Source organism: Purpureocillium takamizusanense, chromosome 2 (genome assembly GCF_022605165.1).
Source record: "Purpureocillium takamizusanense chromosome 2, complete sequence".
Classification (NCBI taxonomy): Eukaryota; Fungi; Ascomycota; class Sordariomycetes; order Hypocreales; family Ophiocordycipitaceae; genus Purpureocillium; species Purpureocillium takamizusanense.
The window spans coordinates 5,273,456-5,291,801 of record NC_063069.1 but is presented as its reverse complement, the minus strand read 5'-3'; the positions used below and the strand labels follow the sequence as shown (position 1 = coordinate 5,291,801).

Below are 18,346 nucleotides of genomic sequence, written 5' to 3'. Positions count from 1 at the left end.
TTGTGTTGGTCTTGTCTCAAATAACAGTGACAGACAAGCATATTCCGTACTTCAGGCCGCCATTTTGCTCAGCAGCCAGCTGCCAACCCATGCGCTGAGTTACGGGAGCGGCTGTGTTGGGCCTCCACAAATGTGGGCGATGCTTCGTAGTGACGCCAACCACCACCACATGTGCTTTGGGAAAGCCACATCGGTCGACTTGTTGAAGCGCGATCACTTGGTCGGCGATCAGAACTCAAGAAATTGAGCCTAACGTGAACTGCTAGGGACCCGGTTGTGTGGTTGTGCGGCTGAGTCTCTGGCTTCGACCATATCCCATTTCAAACTAGCGATGCAGCCACTTGCAGGGCTTCTCTGATGGCGGCCATATCCTGGGCATTGTGCTGACATCAGATGCGTTTTTGGCAGGCTGCGCAGAGGGACTACCAGCACCAGGTGGCCGTGTCAATTCCCAGATCCTAAGACACAGAACCAAAGTGGCCTGACTACGTAACGGAACCATGCTATTTGGAATCGTACCTTCAAGCAAACGTCACCAACCACGACACTGTCGAGCGGTTTGGTGAACACACGGTGCACTTGGCCCCAAACAGTCGCGTGAGACTGAAAGACCACAGAGCTTAACGTATAAAGAGTAACCACCCAGGCCTACACCATTGATATCATCAACTTGCTGCCGTCTTGTTAGTCAAGACATTCGTCGGCAGTATGGCACTATTACTTTATGTACTGGTCGTCGGCCAATTGCTCCAATGTTGCTGGGCGGAGGCCTTGGACCATACAGCCGCCAAATGCTCGAAAATACCAGCACCACGAGTTCCAGGTGCCAAGGTCCTCTCCATCTCCTCTGCATTGAGGCTCAACTACACCCAGCCTCAATCAAGTCCGATTCTCGATCACACCATCGATAATATTAATGTGTGTGAAGTAAACGTCACTCTACGTCACACGGGCGCAAACGATACTGTGTCAGTACAGACTTGGCTTCCGATAAACCAATGGAACAAACGATTCGTCGCAGTCGGAGGAGGTGCATGGGCTGCGGGTACGGGCATCGTGAGCTTGGCAGAGCCTGCGTCGCAGGGTTACGCGGCATCCTCGACCGATGGCGGCCTTATCGGATCACCTTACAGCCCGGAGACTTGGGCATTGAACGCAGACGGTAGCGTGAACATGGATCTCCTGACCAACTTTGCTTCGAGATCCATCCACGACATGGCTATCGTTGGAAAGGCAGTGACCGCTTCCTTTTACTCGCATGAGGCACGATACTCGTACTGGAACGGCTGCTCGACTGGCGGTAGACAGGGCATGGTCGCCGCACAAAAGTATCCCAAGGACTTTGACGGCGTTCTGGCCGGCTCCCCTGCGATATACTGGACCGAGTACGTCATTGCAGAGCTCTGGCCTCAGGTGGTCATGAAGGCAGAGGGATACTACCCGACTCAATGCGAATACGAGGCGGTTGTCCAGGCCGGCATCGCGGCATGCGACAGCCTCGACAAAGTTAAGGACGGTGTTATCACTCAGCCATCGCATTGCAAGTTCGACCCTTTCACCGCTGTGGGCACCAAGCACCAATGCCCCAGCCTGAAGGAGGAGGTTGTGATTAACGAGAAGGTTGCCTCCATCGTTGCCAAAATTTGGGATGGACCAAGGGACCGGCACGGCAAGAGTCTCTGGTACGGCCTCGAAATTGGTGCGAATCTTTGGGGCCTTGCGGAAACGGCAGAGTCAAATGGAACTCGCATTGGCAAGCCCGTTTTCGTGGCTGACGGTTGGACCCGATTCTTCGTCAAAAGGGATCCCAAGTTCGACACAGCCTCAGTGGACATCGATACTCTTGTGCAGCTTTTCCAGGAATCGAGGGAAACCTTCGATGAAATCATTGGCTCTGCAAACCCTGACTTGTCACGGTTCAAGAAATCTGGTGGCAAGCTTCTGATGTGGCATGGCTTGGCCGACCAGCTCATCTTCCCCCAGGGTAGCGTGCGCTATTACGAGGAAGTCAAGCGTGTCTTGGGAGGTTCCAAGGCAACATTGGACTTCTTCCGGCTCTTCTTAGCGCCGGGAGTCGATCATTGCGGATATGGCCCCACCCCTGGGGCCGTGCCGTCTCCTTTTACTGATCTCGTGTCTTGGGTTGAGACAGGGCGAGCGCCGGAGAAGATTGAAGCGAAGACTCTTCCCACGTCTCCTGCGCAGTTTACACGGAAGATTTGCCGATATCCGCTGGTCGCCAAGTACCAAGGCTGGGGAGACAAGGCGTCTTCTCACAGCTATACGTGCATGAGAGACTGCTAAGATAGTTATAGGCCGGGAAATAGACCTCCGGGAGTCTTATGTATTATAGACTGCCTTCAATTCTTGGTCCTCTCTGTTAAAGTATACCAAAGTACTTGTTGCCCATGGCTATCATGATCACTCCTCTCATGTCGAACATATCCGGCATTCGCCTGTACCACAATTGGGGTTATGCAAGCCTTCGACGATTACCCTCTCACAAGGACTACATACCCGAAGACCTAAACCTCCTTCCGCTCTTCCAAGCGAGACTTCCTGACGCTTGCATCATCATTTCAAGTGTTGTCGAGTTTAGCATCGTACGCCACATCTACATCATCGACGTCGCCAACCTCCATCCAGCAGGTACTCACCGCAGGCACTGGCGAAATGGTGCAAAGTGCCCAGTATATGATGGATGAGACAATGAAGCCGCAGAAGAAGTTGACATTATAGAGGTATATGGCGCCAACAGGTACTGGCTGGCCAACGGCTCCAGCAAAACCGACAATTGTGACCAGTATTCCGGAGAAGTAAGCAGGGTATGCGCGCCAGGTGACACCCATAGTGTAGTAGTATGGTCCCGACTTGCGAGCGTCGTAGAGCCCTCTGACCTCTAGGTACCCTTTCCGAACGATGTAATAGTCGGTGGCCATCACCCCGGCTATCGAACTGAGAAAAACGCTGTAGGCGGAAAGATAGGTCGTAAAGTTACTTGAGCTAGTCAAGAGGTTATAAGGACACATTGCTAGACCAATAGCCGCACATATATACCCTCCACGTCGTATGTTCACAAACCGTGGAAGAAGAGCGGTAAGGTCGCTTCCTGCAGAAACGGAATTCGCGGCAATGTTGGCTGCCAATTGAGCAAGGGAGAAAGCCAGTGCTATGGCAAAGACACCGAACCGCTCTGCGGAGGAGCCATTATCGATAAACTTGGCTAAAATATCCAGGGGATCCCAGATGGGTTGCCCATAAATGGCGGTAGAAGACGATGATACAATGATGCCGATAAAAGATGTGACTGCGAAGCATGTTGGTATCGCAATGAGCTGAGACCATAGCGCGTCTTTTGGCCGGCGCGCAAATCTGGCAAAGTCGCAATCGTTGACGATGAGCGTGGCAAAGTTGCCAATTGACGACATGATGCCCTTAACGAACTCCCAAGCCAGGTCACTTCCATGTATCGTATTTGGCTACTTGAAGATCTCGCCAACACCACCGGCACGTACGATACACCATACCATGAATCCAATGGCGGCCGGGGGGACGAAGAATGCCTTGACTGTGAATAGGTGCCGGATCTTGTGGACGGGGAACCAGATCGCGGGCAGAGAACTGAGCCAGAAAAGAAAAAAAGAAGCATACTCGGGAACGCTGGTTGCCTTGGGATCGAAGGGGCCTGGCGTCTTTTCACGGTCCCAAGACTTCCATATAGCTCTGATCATGATGTATACGCAGTGGCCACCAATGTAAGCCTGTACGCCATACCAAATGCAAGCTATGAGTGTCAGCCTCTGTCTGCGGATGAGATGTGGGGTCAAGCAGCATACCCATCGCAGCACGATTAAAAACTGGCCAAAGACTCCCCCATATGCCAAAGGACGCTCGGTTGGTGACAGGGAAGCCGATATGATATACTGCTCCAATACGTCCGATGAGAACAACAAAGGCGTCAGCAGTGGCATAGCCTATCCAAACGCAAAGCCAGGCTTGCCACCAAGACAATCCACCGGATATCATGGATGATGCTATCATCCAAGTGTTGATGTTGAAGGAATCGGCGATCCAGAATCCGACAAAGTTCCACGATCCCCATTGTCGACGCTCTTTTTCCACAGGTGTCAGATCATGATTCACGAGCTGGGAGAAACGGCCAGGTAAGCAAAGGGTTGGCAAGCGAGGGCAGCAGCCTCGACATACCATGAGCTGTTCAGATGAAAGTCCAGGCTGTGTTGAACAGCAAGCATTTCTATGCTGGGCGTGGTCCAGGGTATGCCGCGTATGGTAACGGGCGCTGGGGATTTGATGATGTGACGACAGAATAATGACAGTGTCACTTAATACAGAGTACGGTCTTAAGGCCTCATGAAACCTAGACTCGGATAATGGAACAATTAGGCTGGAAATATGCGCCTTCCCTCTGTTTATAAAGAGCGTCTTCAAGACAAGCGAGGAGTAGCGACGGCATCACCGAGTTTAAACCGATAAAGAGCGGGGTATTAGGCAGTTCAACTCGGTTTACCGTCATTAGACTATTAAAGCAGATCTCTGATGCTATTTGGCCTGGTTCGAATTAGGATTTCGCCCGCTGAACTGTCGCTAACACAGTCGATCACCCCTAACCACGTCGACATCTGCTCTAGTCGCATTGAACCGGCCTGCCCTACTAGGGCCACTGCGCGGCAGAAAGTAACCGCTACAAACTAAAATGATAGGTCAATCGGCAACACGGCTAGGATCATGGATGAAGTAGTCATGAGATTGCGGAGTTGTTCCGTGGATAGCATAAAGGTTAGGCGGGTAGGCGCATGCTCTCGGCCGATCGTGGAGCGGTGGTGCAACTCCCGACTCCACAATACCCCGCGTTTATCCCATCGTTACTCGATTCTATCGAGTCAGTAAGCCCCGCAATTACTCGATTGCATTGGGCTACACCTGGTGATTGGGACGTGCAGGCCGTCTAGGAAAGTTGGTTGATGTTAAAGCATCTCTCTATATGTTTGTAAAGTACACCGGGATGAAGTTGAGTCTGAGTCGATCCTTTGCCACCGGTATTAAAAACGCGGAGCAAACGTGCCGCGGGGCGTTGGGGCGCCAAGAGTAATTGGGTCACTTCAAACGGGTTGCCAGCTTTAGGGGTACATGTGGTATTCGAGAGATATCTAGGAAACTTGAATCGTCCGAGAGATGCGGTATTCTTAGCTCTGATCCCTCTTGCTCATTCACATCTCTTTTCCAGTCAACCTGCCCTGCCACGTTAGTCCAGACATCCTGTCCCTGACCGGGGCTAGTCTTGGCTGGGGTTGTGTCTGGTGGTGGGTCATGCACCCCGGTGAGGGCCGGTGAAGTCCTAATTTTGGCTCCGTCATCGGCGGGCGAGCCCGGCCGCTTCCGCCTCGTATGCTAACGAAGTTCCCCTCATTGATAGCTACCTGTGAGTCTCCAACACTTTCCATACTTTGAACACGCGGGCAACCGTGCCATAGAGATCAGTCTACATAACGCAAAATTTGTTGTGACAGGAGTAGATTCTCGTTATCCCCCACAGTCAATTACACCGCATTTGCTAGGGCCACAACACGCTGGCGGAACCGCCCGACGTGCCAGCGCCACTGTGTCGATAGCACAGTCGAGTCAATCTCCATCCACGCGTCTCAAGGCGACAAACCGACACGGGCTGCACGACTCTAAATTTTGTCGAGAGGCATACTCTCCACGGTTGGAGTCTACTGCGCGATGCCAACACGCGATCCGCTCTCGCCAGGTGCCCAATCAGCGGCCAAACGCCGTCGCCAGGCCTCGCCAAGTCAGGACGACAGCGACTTTGATCATGACGGCGCGACTGGACGAAGCAAGGCAGGCCAATGTGCTAGCTTTCGCAACGTCAGCGCGTGCACGCGATGCCGGATGCGCAAAAACAGGTGCGACCAGCGTTTGCCCAGTTGTGCAAGCTGCGCAAAAGCCGGTGTAGCGTGCGTGGGGGATGACCCGATAACCAAGCGTCCCATTCCCCGGAGGTACGGGCCGAAACCACAAGATTTACATGCGAATTATGACTCTGACCTCCATGTTCAGTTACGTGTTCTACCTGGAGAGTCGCGTGGAACAACTAGAAAACATCCTCGTCTCACATGACATCCCCTTTCCTTCATCCGAGAACCTGGACTTGTTATGCTCGGCATCAAAAGGGAATGAACAAACGGATCGGAAAAGACTGGAGGCAAGGCACTCCAAAGAGAGCCCTTCCAGTGTATCGGACTCTAGCCTGCTCTCCCGAGACTCTTCACGCGTAGGGCCAGAGCTGAGCGAGTTCAGCCTCCCAAAATCAGGATGGCTAGCATCAGTATCCGGCGTCTCCTTCTCATCGCTGGTGTTCACTGCTCTACAACAACCACCTTCAAAGAATGCTGAAGCAAACACAACGTGGCCAGCTCAACGGAGGAGCGCTGGAAACAGGTGCGGCGCGACGAAGAGCCTCGAACATTCAACAGCCATTCGAAACACACTCCCACCGAAGACGGTGGCAACGAGACTGGCCAATCTTTATTTTGAGCACGTCAACCCTCACATTCCTATCCTTCACCGGGGTGATTTCATGAGCATGCTGCACAATGTCTACGACGGAGAAGAGGCGAATACAACGTCCAGAGAGCTGTACATCGTCAACATGGTGTTTGCCATGGGCTGCGATGTCACCGACATGGTGGTCCACTCCCGACCAGGGAAGAATGGTGACTTAGAGTCAGATATATCTTTTCTCGAGACTGCTGGAGCTCAGACCACGCCCGAAGACTACTACTTGAAGGCCATTGTTCATTTGGAGGCTTGCTTAACCGGCACGAATGGCGGACTGGAGGTTCTACAAGCCGTACTGATGCTCGCCAACTTTGCGTTACTTCGGCCGGTTCCACCAGGTCTCAGGTGAGCTATTTAAGCATTCCGAAGATGGCACCACCGGCTGACCGACACAATCAGATATATCACAGGTGTGGCTGTCTGCCTAGCTATCGATTTGGGTCTCCACCAGGAAGACAGCGATGATGCCGATGATGGTGATGTCGTCGATACTGATAGGACGGCACAGCGCGAGACCACGAGCAAAGAGACAAGCCTAGAACAAGGGAGGTCGCAATGGACTCGTGATTTGCGACGCCGCCTGTGGTGGTGTACCTACACTTTTGACCGCCTCGTTAGCACCTGCGTGGGTCGGCCTTTTGGCATCAACGAGCACGCCATCACGACTGAGCTGCCCTCCTTACTGGACGATGATTACATTACCGAGTCGGGATTCGTCGAACCTGCCCATGCAAATGGCCCAAGCTACAAGCACGCTTCTCACCATCACTTCCGCTTGCACCTGCTTCAGTCCGAGATCGTACAAGTGGTGCAGTTCAATCAGGGGAAAGTGGCCAGAGCCGCAAAGAAGAGGCGCAACTACTCAACGCAGACAAATACACCATGCCCCTTCATTGCTCACTTCGACTCGTTCGGATCCTGGCTCGTCGACATGGAGAAGCGGCTTCATCTGTGGAGAGCCTCGACTCCGACGGCGGAAGAGACTGGAGTCGCTTATTCCACTCTTTTCCTGGAGCTGGGGTACTGGCAAGCGGTCATACTCCTGCACGGTAAGAGGGGAAGCACACCCACGCTGAAGAAGGCCTTGAACCGAAGGCGCAATGGATCCAGAAAAGGAGACCGCGACGACGACACCGACCAATCACACCTCAAGGTGGCTGAGGCAGGCCAGAAAGTGATACGTCTATACCGACAGCTGCATCTTCAGGGACTCATTCGGTACACCTACATCTCCACTCATCAACTTTTTGTGGCGGGCATGTCATATCTTGAGGCCATTCATTCTTCAGAAGTCTTGCGTGGTAGAGTGGTGAGTCAAGTATATGTCTTTTTTTTGGGCAGAATTGCAGGCTGATCACCCCTCTGTTCAAGACCTTGGACGAGGTAGACTTCACGGTGTTGGCCGCGAAATCGGTGTTTGCCGACATGGAGGGGAAATGCCCGCAGGCCAGCGCGTATCTCGATGTTTTCGATCAAATGGCGCGAGCGACGATCAAGATTGTCAGCTCTACGTCAAAACGCCCGCAAGAAATCGTACCCACTGGGCTTTCTTCAATGCCGTTACCATTGTCACGGCGGACACACATTGACAAGACTCCGCTGAGCCTCAGCTCTGAGCAGACATCTCTCACCCTGGCGACCGCGCCAAATCCAACACAAACATCACAACAGCTCGCAATGCCCGTGGTGGCACCTCTCGGCGGCCTCAGCAGCACCGATGAAGAAACCAAGGACATAGGGTTCGACCCGTATTGGGATGATGCCTTCAACGGGGGAGGGGTTTTGGACACATTCGATGCGCTCTTCTTTGGCTCATAGCATCACGCACAGATCATGCTCTGGTCGACATGCCCATGTCCATCTCATGTCCCCACGTGAAACTTATGACTTGTCACTGCGGGTAATTTCGCGGTTCGAAGAGCGTTTTAACCAGGATTATGTGAAGCTAGGCAATAGACGCATAGATCGTGTGGACGTGTATCGATACGTCGTAATATATGACCGTCGCATTTTAGTGCGTAGAGCCAAAACTCTTTGTCAGATGCTGCATATTTTCGGCAAATGCCCCGCATATGAGAACTCAAGGCGGTGAGTCCCAAGTCGGGCACGGCCATTGACGTCGAGATCAGTATAACTGAGCACCCAACGAATGGACGACGACCCCGCATTCGAGCATGGAACACCTCCCAACCATGCCTTCTGTCCACTGAGGTCAAGTGTGCACATGTCAATATTGGGTCGTTCAGAGTAAAGGGCGGCTCTGCTGACGCGAGGGAGGGTCGAGGCTCCTGATGCTCGCTATGCGTGTCATCATCAGGTCATTCCATGGCATGTCACGTCTCGGGGCTCGGGCCCTGGTTATGAGAATTTGCGCATCTCCCGGGTTGGTAGTTCATCTAGTTTTCAGGCCCGGCTGTATAATGTAGCGGTAGGGCCCAGGCGTAGGTGGGCGAAACTTTCGTAATCATCCCAATTCCTGAGTCACGCAGCCTGTCTCTTTCGATAGTTGTTGCTAAGGCCATAAGCATGCAACGCATGTCTGGCAGCCACCTGTTTCTCAAACTACTTCCTATCATGGATTAACTAGCTCAAAGGAACTGGCTGTGTCGATCCGACCAACTACTAATTATTACTTATACGATGATACTCACCAAAATGCTAAGAAACACCCGTTATGCAGGATCGCTAGCCTCGACCAGTAACGGCGAAATCCCAGTATGCATTCCTTAGTAAGGGTTTATTGTTGGTGTTCACCGTGCATCAAGAAAAATGGGTACAGTCTTGTCGGCTGTGGTATGAAAAGGGACGTGGAGCAACTTCCATTATCTGCCTCTGCTTACAAGCCTCCTCCATACACAATCTGCCATGCTGAAGCTGTAAACATTTCTCTGCAATGGAAAAAATATGGTGCTCGTGATTTATAAATCATGTAAGCACAGGTGTGAAACCGCCACTCTCAACCAGTCTTCCAGTGTGCATAAAGGAAGAAGAGCAGGGTCTCAGGAGGCAGGCCTCCAGGTTGGCCAACAACCTAGAGCACTTGAAACAAATAGGCGAGGATCCGGCTGCAGACGTTGGGCGAAAATACGGAACAATGATGTTGGTGCATTCTCAGCCACTGCTGCGGGCTTATCTCATGTTGAATGGGATGAAAGTAGTAAGAATTGGTGCTGTCTCAGAGCCTTCTTTGTGGGCCTATTTCATGTTGGTTAGGACAATAGTAGTAGGAGTTGGTGCCTCATTACGAGAATTTAGGTACATGCCTCATCAGATCACAAACATGAGAGGCACTGACTGGCTCACGGGTTCTGACAGTATTTATGAAACCCGGAGTCGCCATCTCAGAACTCTGAATTATTATCTTCGACATGTTTGCCTAGGGTGACACCGTCAAAACCAGCCAACATGGAACGTCAGCCTTCTACTTACCTGATAAACCCGGGCCTCAGACCTTCTTCAAAGTACATGACACGCTACAGCTCTGTTCCAATCTCGGATTACTTCTGGGGAGAGAAGTCACATGAGCATTATGCAGAGTCCCTTTCGGTGCACAGTGGCAATGTGGAAGCCAGCTCTCTGATAGGAAACGGCAAATATGACAAGGTAGAATGGCTTGTGGACGAGGCTCTGCGAATGATTGCTCGTATATACGGAACAGTCGATCTGCCTGATGGCCCCTCAGTCACTGAGCTTGCAGAAATACGCTTATCGGAGGAACTCCAGACGTGGAAACAACGACAACATGAGGCAGGGCGAGTGCTTCCGAGAAAGGGATTCGCACTCAAACGGACACCGGAAAGCATGCTTCGAGCCCTCGGAGCACAGGATTGGCCTCCACCACTGCAAACAAGCAATTCTGTTTTCGGAGTCGTATGGGCGAACCTTGCAATCGGTGCTTTCGACCTCGAGACTCTTGCCTCGAACTATTGTTGCGATCTGGCTTTTTACTACGAGCATGGGTATCACAAAGTATTCCCCGAGTTTAACCAGATGATTCATGATCTCGGGCAAGCCCACGGTCACGCTCTCTCCACATTTGCTGGGCCAGATCGGCGGGATGCCGCTGGACAGGGTATACGCTACATCCGCGGCAAGGTGGATCTGGAAACGAAACATTACCGTTCCTTGACTAGTAAATCAGCACGGATGGATCGTCACATGATGCAGGTCATTAGTTTCTGCGAAAGTAGCCTGATCGGCATGGCGGCCGAGGCAATGACGCGAGGCTTCGACCCAGCAGCGGTGATGGCCGACATGGTCTTCTCGTCACCTGCGACAGATGTGGTGGACGTCGGCTCGGATCTGGGCAACAGCGAGATCATGAACTCGTTTTTGAATACGAGCGATGTGACCAAAGACTGCATCGTCACCGAAGAAATTCTCAGGAAAGTATACGACGCGTATTCTCATACCTGCGGACGCATCTTTACTGAACGGTGGACCACACCGACTGCCAAGATGAACGCCCAGCTCTACCCCTGGCACATGTTGAACGACCGCCACTTCTTCTTTCGTCGAATCGTGCTGGGGTATGAGAAGGTGCGGCGGACTGAGCCGGACCAACGAGAGGCCGACATGGATGAGGCCTTCGACGAGGATCTCCGCACGACCGGTTTCAGTAGGCCTCTGAAAAACGCTTGCAATGGCCAAGAGACTTGCAATAAGGTGAATGAGATCATCGAAGCTCACGCCGCCAGCGAGACCTTGAGTCGATTGTGGTCGGCCTTGGTTACCAACCCACTTGAGTATGCTCGTGGCGGCTTGGTTGACGAGAAGCGAGAGGAGGAATTATGTGTAGGGCTTCAGGAGAGCTTGATTCAGTGCTGGAAAGAAGGCCTTACCCATGAGATGGCCTGGCTGATGTGCCATGCCAGTCACCACGCCTGGCAGGTTAACTTTTTGATGGAGGCAGCCATGTTTGGAAGCTTGTTGGATGATGGCAAGTTGTCTGGGGAGTTGGACAGAGCGAATTGACTCTTGTGAAATGGAAGCAAACTCCGCTGTCGCGATCGTCGCGGCCCTACATAGAGAGAACGCCCATAATAGGGATTTCTACTAGGTACAAAGGTCCCGGTCTCTCCTCGCAGACACTCGCATCGTCGAGAAATGTCAAATGCTTCACCCAACCTCACTGTTTTAAACAGTCTTAGCCTCGCGCTCAAAGAGCGTTGCAGACACGTCCACTGCGGTCTTCGAAAAGTATCGTGGCGGAACACTTGTCTCAAAGAGGATGTCCAACTCCGCTGGTGTACGGTCCCGGGGCTCGGGAACGCAAAAGAATGTGAAGACAACAGATATCAAGCACCCTCCTGCCCAGAAGAACCCCGTCTTGGCGCTCCAGTTCCACGCTGTGGGATTCAGCTGGTATGGAGTAAGAAAGCCAGCCACTATGTGGGTGACGATGTATGTCCACCGGGCTAGGACAACGGACTTGCTGCGTAGAAGTGTCGACGGCAGCTCGCCGCACAATGTATTTGTTAGAGGACCGATCGAACAATTGTATAAGAATGACGATGTGATAATCAGCGTGCCAATGGCCCAAGAGTACGAGGGGTTGGTCGATCGCGCTTGCGCTACTCCGATCCCACCGACAAGAACCATGATTATGAGCATCAGCACTAGGCTCCATAGATATATGGTTCGCCGTCCGAAAAATGGCAACATTACCCACTAGATACGATTGCGTCAGTGGCAATAGCTTCATTGACGCGTGTGTTATAAACCCGACGCGTCTCTGCATGGTGACGACGCAAACATGAATGGAGATAGGAGTCTCACCGAAACGATACCGCCGACCAAGGCTACGCAATACCCAATCACGCCCAAGTTGAAGGCTTGCGTTGTGGGCAGACCTGCTTGCTGAAAGAAATAGGTTGAATAACTCCGCAGAGGATTGCCGTTCAGGGTTTGGATGCAATAAATGCCGATGACGATTAACGTTCTCTTGAGATTAGTGCCCTGGAAGCAGGCCCAGTACGAAGTTTGCGAGTTCACGATGCGCTCGTGTTCGGTTGTCGCTACCATCATGGCAACGTTCTTATTGATGTCAAAGTTGGTGTTTTGGGGCGATTTGAGACGTTGTAGAACCTTTTTGGCTTCGTCCAAGCGTCCCCTTCTAACGAGCCACCACGGGGACTCGGGTGCCATGAACACCAAGGGGATGAGTATGACGGGCCATACCCACCTAGAATACAAGTTTAACGACGGCGAATAGACTGGGCTTGGATGTTCACGTACTGTACCGCAAAGGGAATCCTATAAGCCCACTGGTTCTCAATGTTCAGGGTGCCACGCAGGATACCAGTGGCGAGAATTTGGCCAATCACCTACGAAACCCAAGTTAGTGAGCCGCTCGCTCACCACATCGCGAACAGGCCGCCATCAAATGGACACTCGTACATAGCAAGAGTTGATGTAATTTGTCAGGTATGGCCGAAGGCATAACGGAGCAATCTCGAGAGCGTATACAACAGGTACTGTTTGGAACAGCCCAAGCGGGAAGCCTAACAAAGCCCGTCGGCTCGTAAGCATGGCTAGTATACCGATAGAGCCGGTGAACGGGTAAGGTGAGGGCACGGGAGTTCAATGGGGGGCAACGCAACGCCAACGCACCAAATACTGTCTGACCAACGGTAAGTACGATGATGTTAGGTGCAAAGAATGTAATGAAAATGAAGGCCACGACGACGGCGAGGCCTGCTATTGTTGTTTTGCGGAACCCGAACCTCTCACTGAGGTAACCAGCAAGCAAAAGGCCGACGAGTTGTCCACCAGCGGATCCGTTGCTTAGGCCCGTTTGCCATGGCGCCGAAATTTGGTAGGAATTTCCCTTGACGTGCGTCCCGTATGCTCTTTGGAAAGCTGGCTGGGCATAAAGCGTGCCGACAAGCTTGTAATCATAGCCATCCATGACCACACCCGTGGACATGGCAATGCTCCAGAGCACGGCCTTGGGGTGCAACCGCAGAGCCTGCGAAAGGCTGAGCTCATGCTCTTGCGCATTGGCATCTGCAGCATCATCCAATCGGTCAATTTCGTCGGCCATATCCCCCGTTTGAGGTTGTCGCGCTTCTGTTGGCTGGCCCATGGCTCCAGGCAAGGACCGCTGACAGCAGAATAGCTGAAGATCGGGCGACCTGAGGGGACTCGGCGAAGCTAAAGTGCCTGGGAATAATTTCATCCTTTTCGCAGAGGGGAAAAGCTGGCGTATTTATGCGACCACGTCTCTGTACAACGTCACGCCAAAGAATTGATGGCCAGTGTTATTGGCGGGGGTTCCGGGGGCTCACAGGCCAGAAAAGGGAGCGCTCTGCAGCTGGTGCGGGCCAACCCAACCGGATGTTGGTCAGGCCCTGTTTCATGCTGCGTATCTGGTTGGCTTCGGCTACTCTCTTCGCACGGATAAGTCCAATCGTCCTGCTCTGTTCTCTCTTTGGAGGCCTTACTCACCCCCAGCCCAACATCGGTACGGCCGAGATCGTCCCACTCGCCCAGGACTGGAGTCAAGCCCGGACACTGCCAAACAGCAAACGAGCAGTTACTACGCTGCGAGTGTCTGGACTGGATCACAAACAACATTTTGCTGCTTTTAGTCGATGCGAGATTCCAACACAAAGCTCGCGAACTGCTTCCGGACTCTATAGGGTAGTGCTACGGATGCTCGATCACAGCCTCGGCTTGTTCGTACTTTGTAGAGTACGAAGTATATACGTACGCATATTCGCAAGATACAAGAAGACAAGACAAGGAAGGGTAAACAACTACGATCGGTTTCGTATTAATAGGCACGCTTGAAGAGCAGAAAAGATAGCTGACTCGGTTCTACTGTGTATATGTATTGGCAGTCTCGACTGAGCCGGCATAGACATACAGATCACGCAGAGCAGCTGCATCGAGTCTATTTTTGCATGTAGCTTAAGTTGAGAGCATGTCGCATAGCCGCATTATCCATCCACCCGGGCCTGAGGATAAGTAAAGTTTCCCATTTCCGTAATGCTCAATACGCCTCAATTGATTCGCAAACAAGGTTCGCCAAACGCATGCTCCGGTGCCTCGGGCCGTAGCTGCGGCCGCCCGTTTTTATTGTCTCGGTGCCGACACGGCGTTCGGAACGGCGGCCGCATCGATCGACGTAGTAAATGAACTCGTAGCGGGCGTGAAGAGCACCTGGACTCAGCCCCAGGAAATGGCCCAATAGAGTGAGGCTGGGTTTCTGCAGTCGCTGTCGGATTGGTTGTGGTGAGTGTAGCGCATGTTAAGGTTCGCGGCCATGTCAATTGGCGCACGCCACGCACTCCGCCCACGCCGTTGCTGCCGCGCGTGTGTGGCAATGCCTTGACTGTATAAGAGCAGTTGTGTCTCTGATATGAATCGATCAACCCAACGGTGCCAGCCTTTTGACAACAGTGTACGCTATTTTCTTCACAATCTCTCCATCACGCAGTACAGGTAAGGTCATACGAATCATCTTGAATTGAAGACGCTTCGCTGACCTACGTGAGAGTAGTCTTTCTGGCAGCCAACAAGACCCCCGTCAATAATCACCATACGTAGAATTGATATTGCATAACTCCAGTGGTACCCAGACGCCGGGTTTTTCGAGCAAAGGCTGCCTCTTGAACATTCAACATCGAACATCTGACAATGTTTGGTCGCAGACGACGCAGACCTATCTTGGGAGCGGCCGTCCTTGCCGGCACGGCAACCGTCGCAGCCAGGCATGGCGCGAGGCAGCAGGCCTACATGACGGCCGAGCAGCAGTTCCAGATGCAGCAAGAGGCCGAGTTGAGGCGATATGCCGAGGAGAACCAGCGCCTCCGCAGCCAACGCGCCGTTGACGATGCCGTGAACGAGGCGCTTGTCAAGCAGCAGACCGGAAGCGGCGGCCAGCAGGCACAGCAACCTACGACTACTGCTCCCACGGGCCAGGATAATGTGCAATCACCGCCTGGCGGACCCCCTACATACTATGCGACCAATGACCCCTACAGTTCGCCTGCGCCTCCCTCACCTTATCTTCAACCGGGCCCTCTTCCTCCAAGGCCTCGGAGCACCAGCGCTGCCGACTCCGGGTCCGCCTTTTGCACCGAATGTGGCACCAAATGCGGCGCCCAAGACAACTTTTGCAGCAGATGCGGCCAGTCGCTCTCGACCAGGGCATATGAGCAGCAGGAGAAGCAGGCAATGTAGAGGCATGAACGGAGCGGAGTGGTATTGTATGCATGAAACAGTTTTTATTTTACTGCGTGACTCTTCCCGCGAGCTACTGGTTCTCTAGGAACGACCATGTATAACAGGCTGCGTGTATCTTGGACTGAGCACACTTTGTGCCCTGATGGCATTGTTGCTGGTAGCTTGGTGCCACTAGAACATGTACCTTGTCGGTGCCTCGGATTGACCGACATCAAGTCATCGCTCTCAGGCTCATCAGGTCACCAGTGATTGTGGGACATCGGAGGTCAAACAATCCGCCGACTTGCCAGAGCCCGTGAGGCTTTGGCGAGCAACGGGCTCAGTCCATATCCTGCACAATAGCGATAGCCCAGCGTACGAAACACCTCGGCCAAATTCTTTTTAACTACTTCTTCACCTGTCATGACAAAGGTGCAGACAGTCTTATTCATCTTGCCCTCTATTGAAAGTGAGCGGTCAGATGAGTCCAGTCAATGCACGCCATTGACGACTCAGTCCTCTTCAGCATCACGTGGATCATGCTCGTTCCAATACTTCTCGTAGTCGTCCCAGCCCTGAGCTGGGAATGCGAGCGGCACGGTGATGGGACCAAACGGGATTCCGGCCTTCTCAAACTCGGCGAGTCGGGCCTTGGTTAGTGGCCTGGATTTGTTGACGCTGTAGACAGAGATGCGATGGCAGGAACTGGTGACGTGCAAACCCCAATTCCAGGCTGTTCGAACCTCGGGCGGTTGGGTATTGAGGGCGTTGTCCCAGCAGCGCACTACAATCTCGACCCAGCCCTCGACGTCGCAAGGCAACTCGTATGACCATGTGCGCCAAGTCCACTTCCGCTTCTTGGACAGATTCTGGTCCGGAATGGCGTACCAGTTGAAGCCACCATCAGCTGAGAGCTCGACGCGCTCCGGCCAGCGACCGCCTCCAGAGTAAGCCCAGCCCTTGCACCGGATTTTGCCGCCGTGAATGACGACTTGCTTTGTCCAGGGCGACACGATGGCCGAGCTGACGGGCATCTCTTGAATCTGGATACCGTCTGTGAGCTTGAAGTTGTGCTTGCCGACCTGCTGCGGGAAGTACAGGTACTCCTGGCTCTGAACAGGTGCACGCGAGGGCTTCTCGATAGCCTTGATCCGATAGAGCCACTTGACGCTCCTCGCTCCAATGTAGCCCAGGACGACGACGCGCAGTGGGTACCCATGGATCTTTGGGAGGACCTCGCCGTTCATCTCCCAGGCCAACATCACCTCGTTTGCCTTGACCTTGGACCATGGAACACTGACAAGGTAGTTCATGGTCTTGTTGTCCTTGAAATAGGTGTCGGCTCCATAGAATTCAAGATGCTTGGCGCCGTCTTTCAAGCCACCACAGGCTTTAATGACTTTCTTCAGGCTCACCCCGACATAGCGAGCGGTGCCGATAGCGCCTTCGGCCCAAGGCGCCTGAGGAACCTCATCACCTTGCCCAGGGTATTTGAGAATCTGTTCGATTCGACGAGTTCCCGAGCATTGCATAGTTATGGTCTTCTCCATGCGGGGGAATTTGGACTCGTCCATGAGCTCATCCAAGGTAAAGGAACGGGGCTTCGCCACCAAGCCATCGAGCAGAAAGCTGTAGGCCTGTTTCTCGATGATGGGAATGCCGCCATGATTTCTCACAAAATGGAGCGAATTCGGCGTGACTTCCTGGTCGGTGGCGAGGCGCTTGGGAGGCTCCCCATTATAAGGGAACTGCAATAGATGCAGCATATCGGGGTGCTTCTCTTTGAGGACCGTCTCCCAAGAGCTTTCAGGGACCCTGGAAAGCTCACCACCGATGGCGTGATGCCACATCTTCCAGTGGGTGCCTGGGAGGACGGGGTTGGTATCTGGAATCGTGGCGAGCTGGAACTCTGGATTGGGAGGGAAGGTCTGGGCGGTCAGGATCTTGTGTGCTGCAGCCTTCTTATCGGGGTGATTCTCCCATTCAACGAATCTAGCATCGACAGTCTGGGCTTAGCAGAGAAGTAGGCCGGCCGAAGTGAAAGGAGGTGCGGCTCACCCAGCCCAACCCTTCCGTTCAGCTGCAAAGAGCTTGTCACGATTGCCGACAGCCTTGATTGCCTTCTCGTCCTTGGTGAGAGGACCAAAGGTTTGGATCGCCAGTCGTTCCGTCTTGGGCTTGGTCATGTCGAGGACGGGGAGCACGGCGGCCGACAGACCCTGCTCGATCTTCCACTCATCCTGGCGGTTGCTAGTAGCCACGGTGGTCGTCATCGTGATGGCTTGCTCCCTCGTTATGGCTTCCTTTAACGTGAAGACCAATTGAGGTCATGAAGGTGATTGTGGAAGTAACGGGGATAACGATGTTGTTCGTCTTGAAGTCAAAGGCGGCGCCCAAGTTATAGGCCTCGAGCACCGTCAGCTCCCAGAACGATTACATCAACCGCAACGGCATCCAGTGTTCCATCGGACGCTACATACCTGTGTGACCCGTCCCACAGCCGTTCCGTTGGACAAGAAACTGAGCAAGGTCTGTCAATGTCACCCTTCAATTGAACTTGGTGTATTGCCTGGGCCATTTGACTGGCCCCACG

General features: G+C 53.1%; 8 protein-coding genes across 9 annotated transcripts; 4 read left to right on the top strand and 4 right to left on the bottom strand.

Moving 5' to 3' along the window:
* Positions 1-753: 753 nt before the first annotated feature.
* JDV02_003404 (uncharacterized protein) lies at positions 754-2,304 on the top strand (the record flags this gene model as incomplete). The annotated part of the gene is made up of 1 exon (XM_047984532.1): positions 754-2,304. The coding sequence occupies exon 1, from the start codon at positions 1,174-1,176 to the stop codon at positions 2,302-2,304; it is 1,131 nt and encodes a 376-aa protein (XP_047840506.1). The 5' UTR covers positions 754-1,173.
* A 275-nt stretch (positions 2,305-2,579) lies between these two features.
* On the bottom strand, positions 2,580-3,428 carry fur4_3 (uracil permease; the record flags this gene model as incomplete). Its single annotated transcript, XM_047984531.1, has 2 exons — positions 2,580-3,003; positions 3,082-3,428. 2 exons carry the CDS (start codon positions 3,426-3,428, stop codon positions 2,580-2,582), a joined length of 771 nt encoding a protein of 256 aa, XP_047840505.1.
* A 51-nt stretch (positions 3,429-3,479) lies between these two features.
* Positions 3,480-3,840, bottom strand: fur4_2 (uracil permease; the record flags this gene model as incomplete). The annotated part of the gene is made up of 2 exons (XM_047984530.1): positions 3,480-3,784; positions 3,837-3,840. The coding sequence occupies 2 exons, from the start codon at positions 3,838-3,840 to the stop codon at positions 3,480-3,482; spliced, it is 309 nt and encodes a 102-aa protein (XP_047840504.1).
* Positions 3,841-5,384: 1,544 nt separating this feature from the next.
* Positions 5,385-8,550, top strand: JDV02_003401 (uncharacterized protein). Of its 2 annotated transcripts, XM_047984528.1 has the most exons (4): positions 5,385-6,023; positions 6,082-6,927; positions 6,982-7,891; positions 7,954-8,550. In XM_047984528.1, the coding sequence occupies exons 1-4, from the start codon at positions 5,743-5,745 to the stop codon at positions 8,398-8,400; spliced, it is 2,484 nt and encodes an 827-aa protein (XP_047840502.1). In that variant the 5' UTR covers positions 5,385-5,742; the 3' UTR covers positions 8,401-8,550. The 2 variants fall into 2 exon arrangements, with proteins under 2 accessions (XP_047840502.1, XP_047840503.1); XM_047984529.1 differs by having other exon boundaries at positions 6,982-8,550.
* Positions 8,551-10,782: 2,232 nt separating this feature from the next.
* On the top strand, positions 10,783-11,556 carry JDV02_003400 (uncharacterized protein; the record flags this gene model as incomplete). Its single annotated transcript, XM_047984527.1, has 1 exon — positions 10,783-11,556. One exon carries the CDS (start codon positions 10,783-10,785, stop codon positions 11,554-11,556), a length of 774 nt encoding a protein of 257 aa, XP_047840501.1.
* Positions 11,557-11,718: 162 nt separating this feature from the next.
* On the bottom strand, positions 11,719-13,669 carry JDV02_003399 (uncharacterized protein; the record flags this gene model as incomplete). The annotated part of the gene is made up of 5 exons (XM_047984526.1): positions 11,719-12,252; positions 12,361-12,766; positions 12,820-12,908; positions 12,982-13,085; positions 13,195-13,669. 5 exons carry the CDS (start codon positions 13,667-13,669, stop codon positions 11,719-11,721), a joined length of 1,608 nt encoding a protein of 535 aa, XP_047840500.1.
* Positions 13,670-14,968: 1,299 nt separating this feature from the next.
* On the top strand, positions 14,969-16,211 carry JDV02_003398 (uncharacterized protein). Its single transcript, XM_047984525.1, has 2 exons — positions 14,969-15,030; positions 15,089-16,211. The coding sequence occupies exon 2, from the start codon at positions 15,226-15,228 to the stop codon at positions 15,769-15,771; it is 546 nt and encodes a 181-aa protein (XP_047840499.1). The 5' UTR covers positions 14,969-15,030; positions 15,089-15,225; the 3' UTR covers positions 15,772-16,211.
* Positions 16,212-16,265: 54 nt separating this feature from the next.
* On the bottom strand, positions 16,266-18,080 carry JDV02_003397 (Sulfite oxidase; the record flags this gene model as incomplete). Its single annotated transcript, XM_047984524.1, has 2 exons — positions 17,812-18,080; positions 16,266-17,745 (listed from the first exon to the last, which is right to left on the bottom strand). The coding sequence occupies exons 1-2, from the start codon at positions 18,024-18,026 to the stop codon at positions 16,266-16,268; spliced, it is 1,695 nt and encodes a 564-aa protein (XP_047840498.1). The 5' UTR covers positions 18,027-18,080.
* Positions 18,081-18,346: the final 266 nt, after the last annotated feature.